We start from the raw sequence: 14,112 nt of genomic DNA on the forward strand, positions 1-14,112 counted from the left end.
TCAACCACAGCTACTAGTCACATTAGACCAGGGTCTGTGGTAAGCCCTTTGTGCAAATTATCTCATATAGTGCCCGTAATAGCACAGGAAAATCTTCTTGGTGTTATGTGGCAGCCTGGATAAGGGGAAAATTTGAGGGAGAATGGATACATGTATATGTATGGCTGGGTGCTTATGCTGCCCACCTGAAACTATCTCAGCATTGTTAATTGGTTATACTAAAATACAAAATTAAAAGTTTAAAAAATTTTGTTTTATTTTTAAAATTTTATTGAAGTATAGTTGATTTACAATGTGTTAATTTCTGCTGTAAGCAAAGTGACTCAGTTATACATATATATATATATATATTCTTTTTCGTATTCTTTTCCATTTCAGTTTATCACAGGATAATGAATATATAATAGTCCCCTTTGCTATACAGGAGGACCTCTTTGTTTATCCATCCTATATATACCAGTTTGCATCTGCTAATCCCAAACTCCCAAGCCTTCCTTCTCCCACTCCACTCCACCTCCCCCTCAGCAACCACAAGTCTGTTCTCTTTGTCTGCAAGTCTGTTTCTGCTTTGAAAATATGTTCATTTGTGCTGTATTTTAGATTCCACGTATAAGTGATATCATATGGTATTTGTCTCTTTCTTATTTCACTTTGTATGATAATCTCTAGGTCCATCCACATTGCTGCAAATGGCATTATTTTGTTCTTTTTTATGGCTGAGTAATATTCCATTGTATGTATGTACCACGTCTTCTTTACCCATTAATCTATCAGTGGACATTTAGATTGTTTCCATGTCTTGGCTGTTGTAAAGAGTGCTGCTATGAACATAGAGGTGCATGTATCTTTTCAAATTATAGTTTTGTCTGGGTATGAAAGCAACATTTCTTGTTCAATTTCAGTTGATGACTTGATCCGTTTCCCCAGGAAAACAGCCTTAGCTCATGTGCTGCTCACATATCTCCAATGTTATTGTCTTGGTGAGTGGGATAAAGCCCTGAGAGGATCACTACGCTCACCCCCAGGCCCACCACCCATGCCTGGCACATTTTACATTGTGCTCAAAGAGTCCTGAAATTAAAGCTGGGTTTGTGGGCTAGAGTTTCTAGTGAGGGCTAATCCGGTTGATGTGCAGCTTTGATCAAGTCACTCAGATAAGACATAAGAAACAGCTCAAATCCAATTTTGTGCAGACTCCTTCTGGGAGCTAGAAGGGATGGGGAAGAGAGAGACACTGAAGATTTTCCCATCCATGACCTCAGGTGTTATACTTCACTTTGCTGGTGATTACTTAACACCTACTGTGTTGCAGGCCTGGAAGGAGCCACAGCTTATCTCCCCGTGGTTGAGCAGGAGTAAGAGCTGAAATCCAGGTGCCCTGGCTCCACTAGCTCCGCTGTGACCTGGGGGGAGATGGGCACCCTTTGGGCAAATTCCTCTACTTGGAAGGAGCACTCATTTTCTGATTCACAAAAAGAGAAGTATGTGCTAATAGAGGCAGGGCAAACATAGAAGGACAAAAACTTACAAAGTTCCTTCTTGCTTGGAGCTTACATTCTAGCGTGGGAAATGAAAAATGATACCTGTTCTAAAGAAAAATCAAGCAAAAGGAGATGATGGAGGCACTTTCTGATATTTTAGATCAGCTGGTGAGGGAAGCTCTCTCTAAAGAACATTTGATTTGTTCCCTGAGAGATGGGAGGGAGAGAACCATGTGCAAAGATTTAGAGGAAAAGAAGCAATGGCCCAGTAGTTTTGCAAAGGCCCTGAGACCATTATCAGCTTGGTGCATTTGAGGAATACAGTGATAAGACCAATGTAACTAGAAGGGAAAGAGAGGGCAAAACCTAAAAGTCAAGCCAAATCACGGAGGGCCTCATGGGTTTCTAGCACTGTGCTGGTTGCTGTAGAGGTGCTTAAGTGTTACAACATTGTGTTTCCCTCCAAGAAATTCCACTTTTGTCAAACAGGATGGAAATCCAATTACAGAAACACTGAACATCAGCTGCAGTGTAAAACCCATAGGGCTATTCAGAGCAGTATTGTTCACCATTGCCCACCCTTAGATGAATAGATAAGAAAAATACGTGTATACATACAATGGAATATTATTCAAACTAAAAAGAAGGGTGAAATTCTGACACATGCTACAGCATGGATGAATTTTGAAAACATTATGATAAGTGAAATAAGCCAGACACAAAAGGTCAAATATGGTATGATTCCACTTATATGGAGTACCTAGAACAGGCAAATTCATAAAGACAGAAAGTAGAGTGGTGGGTGGTTACCAGGGGTTGAGGGGAGCAGGGTGAAGGGTGGAAATTGGGGAGTTAGTGTTCAGTGGACACAGAGTTTCAGGTTGGGAAGATGCAAATGTTCTAGAAATGGATGGAAGTGATGGCTGCAAAACAATGTGAATGTATTTAATGCCACTGAATGGTTAAAATGGTAAATTTTATATTATGTATATTTTTACCACAGTAAACAAGGGCAATAAATATTAAAAATCACCAGGTAGCTTAAAAAATATATAAATACTATTAAAATAAAATCTTCCCTTAAAAAATTCCTTGAAGGATTGGTAAACCTTGCCTGTGACAATGCCTGGGTTTGGTGCCTTTCCTCTTCTTTGGAAGAAGGGCTGGGGATAGTTTTTTATTATCTGTTTAGTTTTTCTTTTTAATAGTTATTGTGATATCCAAGATTCCTCTTTCTTCTTGAGTTGTGTTTGGTAATGTATGTTTTCTGAGAAAAATATTGTCATTTAAGCTTTCATATTTATTTGGCATAAATATAATTTGTAACTTTTTCTTACTATTTTACAATTACAACTGTGATCATTTTCATTTGGAAAAAAAACAAAAAGTCACAGGGCTAGGATCTAGGGAAGGAAGAGTGGGTATTCCAGACAGAGGGAACAGCAAGTGCAAAAGCCAAGTGGCAGGAATGTGCCTGATACACTTTGAGGAACAGCAAGAAGGTCCATGGGCTGGGGCACAAGGAAGAGTAGAGGGTGAGGGCTGTTCATATGGCCTTGTAGGACCTTATAGCTCCTTCCAGAAATCCAGTGGAAGATGGGAAGCCATTAGAAGGATCTGAGCAGAGTGTTGATCTATCTACCGGATCTTTGTTAAATCAGGATCATTCTGGCTGCAGCCTTCTTAATCTGAATCTCACCTGCAAACAAGGATAGGAAAAGCACTTACCTCACAGAGTAACTGTGAGCAGTAAAGGCGGTAATGTTTGCTGAGGGTTTAACATGGTGACTGGCATAGAGTAAGCATTTCAGTATAAGGTAGGCACTACTATGACAAGACTAAAGACAGCAGCCCCCTGAGGAGAAGTTTTGGAGGACTTCATGGAGGAGGTGGCTGTTCAACTAAACACAGAAGGAGGGACAAGCTTTCCACCAACATAGATGGAGAAGAGGAGCAGGCTTTCTGGGTGGAAGGAACTGTGTGGTCCGCAACACATGAAGGAAAGTAGCCAGCAGCTGGCAGAGCAGGACAGAGAGGAGAGACAGTTTGATGAGCTCTAGCAGGTCAGAGAGTCACGTGGGCTCTACAGCCTAGGTGATGGGAGTTTTGAAGGTTTCCTAGCAAGTGTCAAGATCTGAGCTATGATTGCAGTAAACTGAATCCCCATCGCCCAGCCTGGAGCTGGAAGAACTGAGAGGCAGTTGTCAGAATGCCGGTCCAAGGCCGGGGCGGGGGAAGGGGCGTTGCTAGCAACTAACTAGGCACAAGGGTCTGCGACTGGGCTGGAGACCCGAGGATCAAGAGAACGCATGCACGGGGACGGGGGGGTGGGTGGTTAAAAAGGAAGGCAACCAAGAGGGCGCGTCGTCCCTGGGCATCAGAGAGGAAGCAATTTATTAATAAACGAAGAGCACTGTAGGAGCCACAGGCATCACCGTCGGAGTCCCGCTCCTCGGCCGGCCGGCTGCAGCGCCGAGGCGGCCCGACTTCCTCAGATCCCTTACCACAGCTACAGGCACATTCGCTCATCTAATGAAATAAAGTGTTTAATGTTTTAGCCCCCAGACGTCAGGACTAGAGAATCTGTTTTCATTTCATCCCCGTGCCTGGCACAGGTTGCCGAGGAACTGAACAGGAGGTTGGAACCCACAAGAGGTTTGGAGAAAGGGCTCGCTCGGTGAGCTGACAGCCCGGAGTGCGTCTGGGGCATTCCAAGTCCAAGGAGGCTGATCTAGCGTGAGGAGAGGTCCTGCAGAGACGCTGCAGTCACCTCCCCGCCGGTGTGCAGGGACCACAGACAGGTGGCGGGGTGGGTGAGGCTGCACTGCCCAGTCTACAGACGGCGTTCACACCTACAACCGGGAATTCGGGGAGAAGAAAACCAGGGTGTACAGAACCCTGTGCGTGCAGCGCAGCGGCGGCCCCATTTCCCGCCTGGGAATACCGAGGCCCCGGGGGCAAAGGAGGTCCGCGGGTCCTCTGGGCCGAGCCTCGGGGTGGGACGCCACAGCCCCACTCCTAGGAGTGGAGTGTCCGGACTCCAGTGCCATTTGCATATCCCCCGGGGAGCCCGAAAACTCTCGGCTGGAGTCCAGAGCTGAGGTGGCCGGGCGGGACTTTGGGGGTCCCCCGGAGCGCGTCCCACAGCGCGCACCAGTTAGCGCCCAACTCGCCAACTCCGGGACTTTTGCAAAGCTCCCGCGGGCGGGGGAGCCGCCGAGGAGCGGGCCACACCATCGCGGTCCGAGAAGGGGGGAGCGTGCCGCCCTGGGCCCGTCGCACCCGGGCGGAGCGGAAAGAGCAGCGAGAAGCCGCGGCTCAGGGCTCACGGCTTTCGGTAGCAGACACTGAAGAGGCCGAGACAAGACACGCAGCTCGGCGGGGCTCGCGGACGGCGGTGCCAGCGGAGCACCCCACCCCGCGGCGGCGACGCGGTGGCGGAGCCCGGCTCCCTGGCCGGCGAGCGGCGGAAGTGCCGCGGAGTTGGAGCGGGGCCGGCGCCGCGGCCGCTTCTCTTCGCCGAGCTACTGCCGCCGCCGGGCGGACGGGCGGACGCGCGGAACTAGGGGCGGCGCGGCGGGGCCGGCGGGGCGCGGCGGGGCTGACCGGCCCCGATGAGGCGGAAGGAGAAGCGGCTTCTGCAGGCGGTGGCGCTGGTCCTGGCGGCCCTGGTCCTTCTGCCGAACGTGGGGCTCTGGGCGCTGTACCGCGAGCGGCAGCCCGACGGCACCCCCGGGGGGTCCGGAGCAGCGGCGGCCGCGGCCGCCGGACAGGTGAGTCCCCAGTTGCCATGGAGTTGGGAACACGCTCTCCCTGATTTCCCTTCTAGCCTTCGGTTGGTTCCTCCCTTCGCCGTCCGCTGTCTGTCTCCTCAGAGTCAGCTCCAGAGACTCCTCTGTTCTTCCCATTGTTTTAGATGGGAAAATTGAGGCCCAGAGAAGGGCAGGGATTGCCCCGGCTATTCAGAAACCGAACCAGAACTACAGACCAGGACTCCTGATGCCCATAGGTGACCATCCCCGTTTCTGTTCCATCTTCTGTTCTGTTTCTCACCTCTTCCAGCATCTCTTCCCTTTTGGAAGATCCTGTCTGCATCCCCGTATCCCGGGATGGCACCTTCTTCTGGAGGGGCCGGTCCTTCTCTTTGGTGTCCAGGTCTTCTCTGCTCCCCGCCCCCCACCTGCTGATCCAAGTGTTTCCTACTCAGGTCAGCCCCTTTCTTGTTTACTCATTTGCCCAAAGAGACCTCTGGACCTCCTTCCTCTCCACAGTATTCACCCTCCCAGCCTTCTTTCTTCCCCAGATCCTGTGGATTCCTTGGAAGATGCAAAAATCATGCTCTCCTTGGAGCTTCAGGCCCTGGAGGATGGGGGTGTTTGAGCTCCTGCTCTTTGAGGGACCTGCTGCCTTTGACTTTCGGGAGTCCAGAAGTGGGAGCTGTGGGGGGAGGACCCCCCAAATTCCTCGGAGGCTATTTGTGCCCAGGGCCCTGAGCATGGAACATCAGATGCTTTCCCTGTCCCTTCTCAGAGTACTACCTGTGACCCCTTCTGAACTTGTCCAGGCTGATTAGGTGTGGTGTTTTTTGTAGCCAAGACTGGGATTTTAATTATTTTTGCCTCCTCTGACTCAATTATGTATGTGTGTGTGTGTGTGTGTGTGTGTGAGAGAGAGAGAGAGAGAGAGAAAGAGAGAGAGAGAGATAAGTACATATAGACTGATAGCAAAAACTCGGTCAAATCACTCCTACTCTCCCAGCTCCTGGCTCAGTAGGTGCCAGTCAGGATATATATGCATGAACTGTTTCACACAGTGGGACATTTCAGTTTTTCCTGTGGGATTTGTTTTGTCCCATGGCAAGTAGATAATTTTGCATCAGGGTTGAACCTGACTGATGGTTGGCAGACAGGGCAAGAGACTGACTTTGGATGGTTTGCCCTTATCTTCCCAGGTTTAGGCTGCTGTCTTATATACAGAGGGCTTTTTATGACAGGGCTGACCAATTTGAGGGTAGCCTGTCTTTCTGGTAGTTGTTGCAAACCATCCTGGAGGACCTGGTTACTACTTCTGGGAGATCTTCCTGTTTGGAAGCCAAAGCCCCAACTCCCTTCCTAAACCCCCAGTTCAAACCCTAACAACTGACTTAGACCCCTCTTTCTTAAATTCTGTATCCATATGGGGTTTTCCTGCATGAAATCTGTTCCCATCCTGGAGCAGCGTCAAGGGCAGGAGATCAGGGTTCTGTCCTCAGCTTTACTATTAACTTGCTGTGTGTATCCTTGATCACTTCCCATCTCCCTCCCTGAGCTCCCATTTCTCCATCTGTGAAATGTGGTCTCTGGTCCAGTTCTCTGTAATACCATCAGTGAGTCGGTGTGGAGGACAACAACCACTTCTGTTTTCCTTTCCTGAGGCAGGAGCCCTTTGTAGCATCCCTAGATGTGAGGGCTCCATTCTGGACATAGCCCCAGCTCAAGGGGGCATTGTCCTGCCCAAGTGCAAACTCTCTTTTGGAATAGCTGTAACCAGTTCTAAAATAGCTCCTGACATTCTGCCTCTGCCGGGAGAAAGCCCTCGTATTTCATCTGCTGTGGATGCCAGAGACGTCCTGATTTTCGTTTTGTATAGACCCAGATGTGTAGAGAGAAGGTCAAGGTTAACTGCCAGTTTGGCCTGAGCTTTCAAAGTAAATTACTCTCTTGCACAAGAGGGGATTGATGGAGTAAGGCAGCCTTTGGGGCAGAGAGAGGGGAGCAACAGCTGGGCACTGCTTGAAGCCCGTAACTGAAATGGACAGAAAGGCTTATCTAAGAAGGTCTAGTTCTTGTTCGTTTCTTTTGCTTTAGAATATCATGAAGGGGGAGAGGAGCCAGAAGTGGAAAAGGGGTTTGGTGGTGATGGTAGTGGGTAGCAACTGATGATCTTTGCCTTAGAGAAAATATCATGTCTCCTGGGAGCAGCAGAATGGAGCTGTTTCCCGAACGACCAGCTCTTCTAGGTGCTATAGGATTCGGCATTCGTCTGCTGCCTTTCAGGAACATTCTGCCAAGTTTCCACACAGCCCCTTTGTGTTTCACTCTCCTGCAGATGCACAGCGCTCGGCTTGGCCCCCAGTCCCTTTGAATGTCAGCTGGCCTCGAGAGAGGAGGCTGACTTCTCAGAGCACTGGGGTTCCGTCTCACATCCCAGAGGGCTGGAACGTGCACAGACCATGTCAGGCTTCTATCTGGGGAATCTGGCATCTGGAGCACACACAGCTGCTTTTGACAGAGCTGACCAGTTCTGAGCTCAACTTGTCACTCTTGTAATTGCTGAGAATCATCCCAGAGCACCTCACTGATCTTTTGAGTAGAAATAACTACAGAGGCTCTGGAGGGAAGTCGGACAATGGACTTTACCCAAATGAAAACTGTATTCCTTGTGGGTTTGGGGGAAGTTTCTCTGATAGTAACATACCCACTGTTTTAGTCCTTTAACTCTTTGATTTCTCCACTGGAGTAAAGAATACAGGATTTTGAACTCAGAGGGTTTATCATCTGCTAGAATGTAAGTCTACGTAACTCATACTTGCTTATGCTGGGTGTACCACTGGCGCCGGGTAGGACAGCTAATTTGTAAAGGACACAAAATGCTTCAAGGATTTGAGCATTACTTTGGTCGGACAGCTGGCTTCTTGGAAAGTTGCAAAACCAAGCAAGAAAAGCCAGTCTTGAAGCCATCTTCGTTTTAATTTGGGGGGTGCCTCTTCTTCCTAGTCCCAATCTGTTTAACATCTTGGTTTAATTCTCTGGTCTGTTTCACACTCCAGGCTTGGGAGCTGGCTATTAAAAACCCGTGTTAAAGAAATATGATGCAGTCCCTCCCCATTTCTGAGCCTTAATCTCTTATGAAAATGACTTCATTGGATAATAGCAGCTTGCAGTAGAAGTTGGGATAATGGAATACCAATGGGATAAGAAGGTGGGATAACGGAATACCAATGACTTTAATTTTCAAGTATCACGAGTTTTTCCTTATTGTATCAGAGCTGAACTTTATTCTTAGAACATCCAGAAATCAAAACTTCCCTCCTCCCCCCGCTCCCTTTTTTTGGCTTCCTGGTGACAGAGCCTTACCCATCAGGAATTGAAGGACCCTAGAAATGTCACCAGGAAATGATTTATTTTCCACAGAGGGGCTGGGATCCTTTAGATTGCTAATCCCTTCTCAGTCTGTTTGCCCATCTGAAATCTGATGCTGCTGGGGAAGGGTTGTTGATTTACCTGAGCAAATCTGACTTCCTGCATTCCTTTATTATCCTAGGCTTGCAGATTCCCGAGGAGCCCAGTGGAGGAAGGTCTGGGAACAGAGGCCTGCGTTTTACTTTACTCTCTTGCCCTAAACTCACTGTGTGACCTCAGGAAAGGGGTTTAACCTCTCTGGGCCTTAGACTCTCCATCTGTGAAGTGAGGGCTTAGATTCAGAAGGGGAAAGGGAATAAATGTGTGTCAGAAGAGCAGTTTCCCTTCCCGGGCCAGACATTGCTAATCAGTCTCTTTTCCTCAAAGCCCAGACTTTGCCTCAACTGTTTCTAAATGCTGCAACTTAAGTGGAGTTAATGGCATGTTGAATCTCATCTGCAATGGAGGGGATAGATACTTTGTTAGGTCTTTCCCAACTCCAGCATCCTGGGATTCTGTGAGTTTGTTTGGAAGCTTCTATTGGAAAGACCTGGTTAGTAGAAGCGTGTTTAAATAGGCCACTGTGTCTTAACTTGTGATGAGGCCACTGCTTTAGGGATATGTTCATACTCTAATGCCTTCTCTCAGACTGTGTTCAACCTTTAATCTGTTGAACCTTTAATCTTTTATCTGTGACACGATAACAAACAATGGAATGAGGAATGAAAAAGCAGAGGCCCATTTAAAGGATAACCATCTTGCTTGCTAATTGTACCTTGTCCACGGTCAGCTGTTACACAGAGATGGCATCAGGATCTCATCACTGAAAAAATGCCCTGAGGCAAACTTGGCAGCCAGAAGTATGTCCCATGGCAGCTGAATACTCATGAGGGTGTTTGCAGTGGGCTCTGAATTTTGCATATATCTGATTGTGTGCCATATATGGGGCTTCCCAGGTGGCGCAGTGGTACAGAATCTGCCTGCCAGTGCGGGAGACACAGAGACTCGGATTTGATCCCTGGGTCAGGAAGATCCCCTGGAGGAGGAAATGGCAACCCACTCCAGTATTCTTGCCTGGAAAATTCCACGGATGGAAGAGCCTGCTGGGCTACAGTCCATGGAGTTGCGATGAGTCGGACATGACTGAGCACACACACACACACAGGCCATATACGTGTCAGAGTCAGCAAGGGAAGAGCCGATGCCCCCAGGAGTCCCTCCTGGTTCACAGAGAACCACTGTCCTCATGCCCAGGGCAGGAGATAGCCTATACGTCCCTGAGTTTCTGTGGCTAAGGAGTGCTTTATGACCTCCCCTCCCAGAAATGTCTTAGAGTAGAAACCACGTCCTCTTCTCGCACATAGCTAAAGCCTTGGCACTTGGAAAACAGTCAGAACGTGTTTGCTAAATGATCTATGCATGTCAGAGCAGGAAGGGTGCTACAGAAGTTATCTAGTCCAAGCCCCACCTATTATAGGTATGGAAACTGAGGCCTGGGAGAGGGGCTGTCAGTTCCGAGAGGGAGGGATGCAGACAGAGCCCAGTTCTTCTCCGAGTTCTTCTCTAGTTTACCACGCTGATTTTTCCCCTTGACAAGGAAAAACTTTTTTCTTAATACTTGATCCTTCTCTACAATTATATCCCTCTTGAGCCAAGATTATCAGTCTCAGTTTTGGAGGCCAGTACTTATGGAGACTGATTATCTGCTGGAGCTTACTGGGTTGTGGGTTTTGTTTTTTTTTTGCAAATCTATTTTTGTAAATTTTCTTCCTGAATTTTTACAGTTTTAAAGTAAGTGAAATATATTAAATTTGAAGGTGGCAGTGGGATCCAGCAGGGCAATAGAGGAGTTAAAAGGATGCGTAGCATGTGGCACCATTAGTGCTCCCGTGGCAGACAGAGCCAGTCTGTGTTTAAGAGCCATGTCAGGTTCTGTCAGTTGAAGTTAACAGAATGAACTTAAGTCATCAGGGCTGAACCAAGTAAGGACCTATACTGCTTGCACTCAGTCATGTTCAACTCTTTGCAACCCCATGGATTGTAGCCCTCCAGGCTACTCTGTCCATGGAATTCTCCAGGCAGGAATACTGGAGTGAGTTGCCATTCCCTCCTCCAGGGGATCTTCCTGACCCAGGGATGGAACCCATGTCTCTAGTGTCTCCTGCATTGGCAGGCGGGTGGGTTCTTTACCACTAGCGCCACTTAATGGAATATATTAATTCCTGTCATTGCAGTGGACTTCAAGTGTGGTGTGATCTAGAGGTTCACATTCTATACTGAGCTCCTAAGGTAGCAAAGAAATGGTTGTAGCTCTATCTGACCTCATGTCCACACCCAGATCCTAGAAGAGAGAGTCTGTCTCTTCTAGTAACTTCTTTATAAGAGAGTAGAAACTTGTTCCCTGTACACTCTAGCAAGACTCCTTAGGTGTTATTGGCCCAGTTTGGATGTAACCATGCACACTTGTCAGGAGGAAGGGCTCTGCTGATGGACCTAACCTACTCTGGAGCTAGGGGTGGGGCCAGGCCACTCCAATCACAGGAAGAGCAGTTTCTGAGGACAAGAATCTGGATGCTCTTGTGGGGAGGAGGGGAAATAAAATCTAGGGATGAAGCCAACGATTGTCAACTCCAGAATCCTGCTGACACAGTGTCCCAGGCAGTCACTGCTGGGGCATCAGATTTGGGCCTCGAGGCAGAACCTCTTTGCCATCTTGGACTCAGTTCTGGTTAGTGAACCTGCAGTCTGGAGGTCCTTGTTCTCATCCCAGCCCTGCCACCCCTGGCTGAGACATTCCCTCTATGGGTCTCAGAGTCCTCCTGGGAAAAGCTCGGGCGCAAATGCTTCCAGCATAATGTAAGCAGAGGGTTAAGACGAGGAGCAGTTAAAAGCTGCCTTTATTTAATCTTATGAGTTCTGCAGCCGCCTGCCTTTCCCCTCACAGAGCTGTCCCTCTCCCTCATCCCCCTGCCCCCCATTAAAAGGCAGTTCATTGAAAATTTCTCTCAAGCTGAAAAAGAACTTCTGTCTCTTCTGCTTCCACTTTTTTTTCTGCCTGGCCCTTCTTAGCTGGAGGAGGCGGAGTGTTCATACTTTGAAAGCTAGAGGAAGCTAAACAATTCCGCTTGCTGTGATGGGTGGGTGTGTATTTATGACTGTGTAGCTTTCTCTCCATGTGTCTCTCTCCTCTCTCTTATCTTTGGATGGTTCCTGTTTGCTGCCCTCTGCTGAGTATAGATAGTAGAGAGAAGGGGAAAAGCAGGCCCATTTTTTCCTTCCCTTGGGTTCTGAGAGAATTCTGAGCTTCAGATGCTAACTTGTCTTCAGATTTCTCAGATGGCAGAAACCACAATGTGAAATGACACCGACAACACGGTGATGATGTGGATGATAATGAAGATGATAATGATTAACAGCAGCTACTGTTTGTTTAGCACTTATTCTGCTACATGTTGGACTAACAAACCCTTTATCTGTACATCTTGTTAAGTACTCACAATTATAAACAGGTGAGAACCAGTGAAGGCACGGAGGCTCACAGAGGTGTAGATACTTGTCCAAGGATGCACAGCCTGTGGTTGCTGAACTGGTATTTGAGCCCATGAGTCTCTAACCCAGAGCTGAGACCGATCAAAGGCCCTGCTTTCCATGCCGCCCCTCCACCCCGAGATCTGTGCAGAGGGGAGAGACCATAGCTCTCAGACTGAACTTCCTCGGTGGCGGAGGATGAGCCCACAAGGTCACTTGGTGACCTTGAAGAGGAGCCTTCACTCTACCCTGCTGAAGCCCCATTGGCAAAGTGACTTCCTAGTCCCCCTAGATTGAGATTCTTTGGAACAGTGTGTAGGGCTGTAGTTTTGGAGCTACACTGCCTGATTCAGATCCCTACCCTTGAGCAAATCACTGGACCTCCATGCTGGGGATTCTTGGCCTGTAAAATGGGCATCATGTTAACTGTATAGGGGTGGGCATTCTGAGGGTTGGATGAGTCACTGCAGGTGGAACCCTGAGCACCAGCCCTGGTACAGGAAGCACTCAGTGAATGTGGTGCTGCTGCTACTAGTGGGCAATGCCTGGCTCAGAGTTAGGAATCCATTCTTTATGGCCTTCCTGTGGCAGAAGTAGGGAGGGATGCTTACATTGTCCTTGTGTGGAAGGTGAATAGGTGGTCGGCCTCATGGCATAGACTTCACCAGTGGAGCAGGGCCAGATATGTCTCGAATTATTATTTGGGGGTGGGAGGAGGCCATGCATGCACAGGCTGCTCTGTGTACCCCACTGCCTGACTCTTTGGAATCTGAAGTAATCATTGGCCATGCCCACCCACTTCCTCATTTGGAAGAGAATACAGATCCTCTGCATCCATCTAGATAATATTATTAGACACTTCCAGGAAGCATTCTTTGGTTACTCCAGCCTCCAGGAGTTGCTCACCCTGCCTTAGTTCCCCTGAGCCTTGGCATTCTCTGCTAACTTAGACCAGAGGCCCTTCCAGGAAGGCATGGTCTTATCTGTCTTTCTGCTTCTCCCTCCCTGCCCCTGTCCATGTATTCCATGAGCCTCTTGACCTCCATGTACCTGTTCCCTTGCCTCTGACACCTTTCTTCCCTGCCACCTGGCCCCTAAACCCAACTCACCCCTGCTGGGACAACTTTAGGAAGCAAGTCTCTCCTCTGAGCCCCTTATGGAAGTGTATCATGCAGCATAGTCCGCATTTTTGATCTGTCCAAACCATCTGCTCCTGAAAGCAGGAGCGAACCTCCATTCTAGTCACCCTCTCTTGATTGCCTTAAGTATTTGCTGAGGGACTGAGGAGCAGGCAGGTGAGTGAGTGATGTGTGCATGCTAGGTGACTGCTGGCCGGGTCCCGGAAGCCTGGCCTCAAAGAACGGCTCTTTTGGAGCTGCAGGGCGCTTCAGCATCCCCTAGGAGCCTGTTAACAGTGGAGGCTCCAGGGCCCATGCCCAAGGAGCCTGCTTGAGCCTGTCTAGGGTGGGCCAAGGAGCCTGTATTCAATAGATCCTGCTGAGAGTACAGCAGGGAAATCTCTCCACCCACATCCTCAGCTTGTCAGCACCCCCAGAAGGCGGACCTTGCCTTCCTTCCCAGGTGCTCACTCCTCTCCTCCCAGTAACGCTTTGCACAGCTATTCCTGGCGAGTGCATTTATCTGCATTTTCTCTAAGTTGCCAGCCAGTTCTCCCTGAGGGACTCTGGTATCTGTTAATAGTGGCACAGTGTCAAATGCAGACAGCTTGGAGTCCAGGATTGGCATCCGGGATGAGCCATGCACTTTGCAAATCACTTTGCAGTGAGGGGCAAGGACTCTCTGGGGCACTAATGCTCCACTTTCCATTGGTGCCTGTGATCTGCTGCCCTTCCAGGATGGGTGCTCTGCCATCCTGCTATGGGTGAGATGCCCACAAAGGGGGCAGGTACTAAACTCGGAGCCTTCCTGGGGAGGGGTCGCAT

The 14,112-nt window shown here is 48.8% G+C and overlaps 1 protein-coding gene and 1 long non-coding RNA gene across 8 annotated transcripts in view; both read left to right on the forward strand.

The window, feature by feature from the left end:
• Positions 1 to 4,960: 4,960 nt before the first annotated feature.
• Positions 4,961 to 14,112, forward strand: part of GALNT10 (polypeptide N-acetylgalactosaminyltransferase 10) — a 220,333-nt gene continuing 211,181 nt past the window's right edge. For all 7 annotated transcript variants that reach the window (XR_014055576.1, XR_014055575.1, XR_014055577.1 and 4 more), the window contains exon 1: positions 4,961 to 5,254. Coding sequence is in view for 3 of the 7 variants with exons in the window: in XM_081495995.1 (XP_081352121.1) it covers positions 5,096 to 5,254 (159 nt within the window). In the remaining 4 variants the exon portion in view is untranslated. The remainder of the gene's footprint in view (positions 5,255 to 14,112) is intronic.
• The window catches only part of LOC145508738 (uncharacterized), a 44,020-nt gene continuing 35,223 nt past the window's right edge, over positions 5,316 to 14,112 (forward strand). The window contains exon 1 of the long non-coding RNA XR_014055581.1: positions 5,316 to 5,490. This is a non-coding gene — a long non-coding RNA (uncharacterized LOC145508738). The remainder of the gene's footprint in view (positions 5,491 to 14,112) is intronic.

Source organism: Giraffa tippelskirchi, chromosome 6 (assembly GCF_054371585.1).
Source record: "Giraffa tippelskirchi isolate mGirTip1 chromosome 6, T2T-mGirTip1v1.2.pri, whole genome shotgun sequence".
NCBI lineage: Eukaryota > Metazoa > Chordata > Mammalia > Artiodactyla > Giraffidae > Giraffa > Giraffa tippelskirchi.